The sequence below is a fragment of the Temnothorax curvispinosus genome, unplaced genomic scaffold (assembly GCF_003070985.1).
Source record: "Temnothorax curvispinosus isolate PA1 unplaced genomic scaffold, ASM307098v1 QBEX01000075.1, whole genome shotgun sequence".
NCBI lineage: Eukaryota > Metazoa > Arthropoda > Insecta > Hymenoptera > Formicidae > Temnothorax > Temnothorax curvispinosus.
The window spans coordinates 1-1516 of NW_020209855.1; the positions used below are offsets into that span (position 1 = coordinate 1).

The following is a 1516-nucleotide window of genomic DNA, read 5'->3' on the forward strand; positions in this document are numbered from 1 at the left end:
TATAATTTAAATCAATAGGTAATACTGTATACAAATGATGAAAGGCATGCGAATAAACATATAAATTAGTAGTTTTACTATACACTTATTAGGTAGTGAGCAAAATTGGATTAAATTGTAATAATCATTTAACTGTGGCATGTATAATTCTCGTCCATACGTTATATCGAGCATCAAGTACACAGAAATATCAAATAATTCTGCAATATTATTATTTGGACATATTTTGAAACATAGCTTTATGTATGGATTAAGACATACTTTTACGCAGATATAAATGCAGAACAATATTCGTTGTCAATTCTATGTATGTCTGATAGTGATATATGTTGGGAAAAAGGATAGATTTTTAATCGAAGCAGTTCACTGCATTAGCACGAATCCCAGACATTCGGCGAATCAAGAACTTGCTGTCAACGCTGTGGCGCTGCTTTTGGTTTTGGCATTTTAGCTAATATTGCCGGCATCTCGTTCTTTTCGTCATATTTTTTCCACAATTCATATAAATTTATTATGTACCGTGCTATCTCTTGAATCTTTTCCATATCTGCGTTTAATTCCGCAAACCACGATTTGAGATCTTTCTGCAATATCACGCAAGCTATTTGCAAACAGCCTGTAAAGGAAAATATATTGTCATTAAGTTTCCTCGTGATATTGAAGCATCGAGAAAAACAATTACTTGTATCTTACCAATAGCTATTTGATAAGGCGGATATAACAAACATACGTCCGTTCTTAGACTGTCATTAATAATACGCCACGCAAGCATAAGTAACTGATCATCTGGTCCCACATCCTGAATTAATGTTAACAAAGGACGGTATGGTTGATATACTATCAAACAACAGTCCAAATGTTCCAAAAGATAAAACTCACACTCCAAGATATGATTTGTACGATATGGAAATTCCTGCGAATACGCATAACTAAATTTGTTCTTAACTAAAAAAAAAAAAAAAAAAATAAACACGACATTAATCAAACCGTTTAGTTAGACACAAGTCCCCAACAAACTGTAACAGTGGATTCAATATATCATGGAACTTACTTACATTTCCCATTGTCGATATCAGTCTACTATTAGAAATTACTCCAAACTCTTCTACTTTTGATGCCAGAAAGACTGTAGTAGGAGCTAATAATAGAGGGTCTATGCATTTTAAGCTATTGCGAGCATAAAATCTTTTAAAATAGACTGTCGCAGTAGCTACCACTTGTTGCCTCAATTTTAACTGTTCACCTATCATCTGTATCACTAGTGACAGGATTTATGTATGAATGTAGTTACAGATTATGTTACACATAGCATATGCTTGGTAATATATACGACAAAATGTAACACAGTCTTCCCTACTTATGAACGATAAATTACAGCTTGGTAAATGTTAAATCCTCGTTTTAATGAATTTAATAATTCACGTAAAATATGGATTTCACTGAACCATTTAACATCTTTGTTAACAGACGAAAGTAGATAGTTTTGCTGGATGAAAACTAGCTGTACGTTTCAATA

The 1516-nt window shown here is 32.7% G+C and overlaps 1 protein-coding gene across 1 annotated transcript; it reads right to left on the bottom strand.

Annotated features, from left to right (window-relative positions):
* Positions 1-6: 6 nt before the first annotated feature.
* Positions 7-1509, bottom strand: LOC112456109 (cyclin-C-like). Its single transcript, XM_025018467.1, has 3 exons — positions 1052-1509; positions 694-945; positions 7-616 (listed from the first exon to the last, which is right to left on the bottom strand). Exons 1-3 carry the CDS (start codon positions 1248-1250, stop codon positions 414-416), a joined length of 654 nt encoding a protein of 217 aa, XP_024874235.1. The 5' UTR covers positions 1251-1509; the 3' UTR covers positions 7-413.
* Positions 1510-1516: the final 7 nt, after the last annotated feature.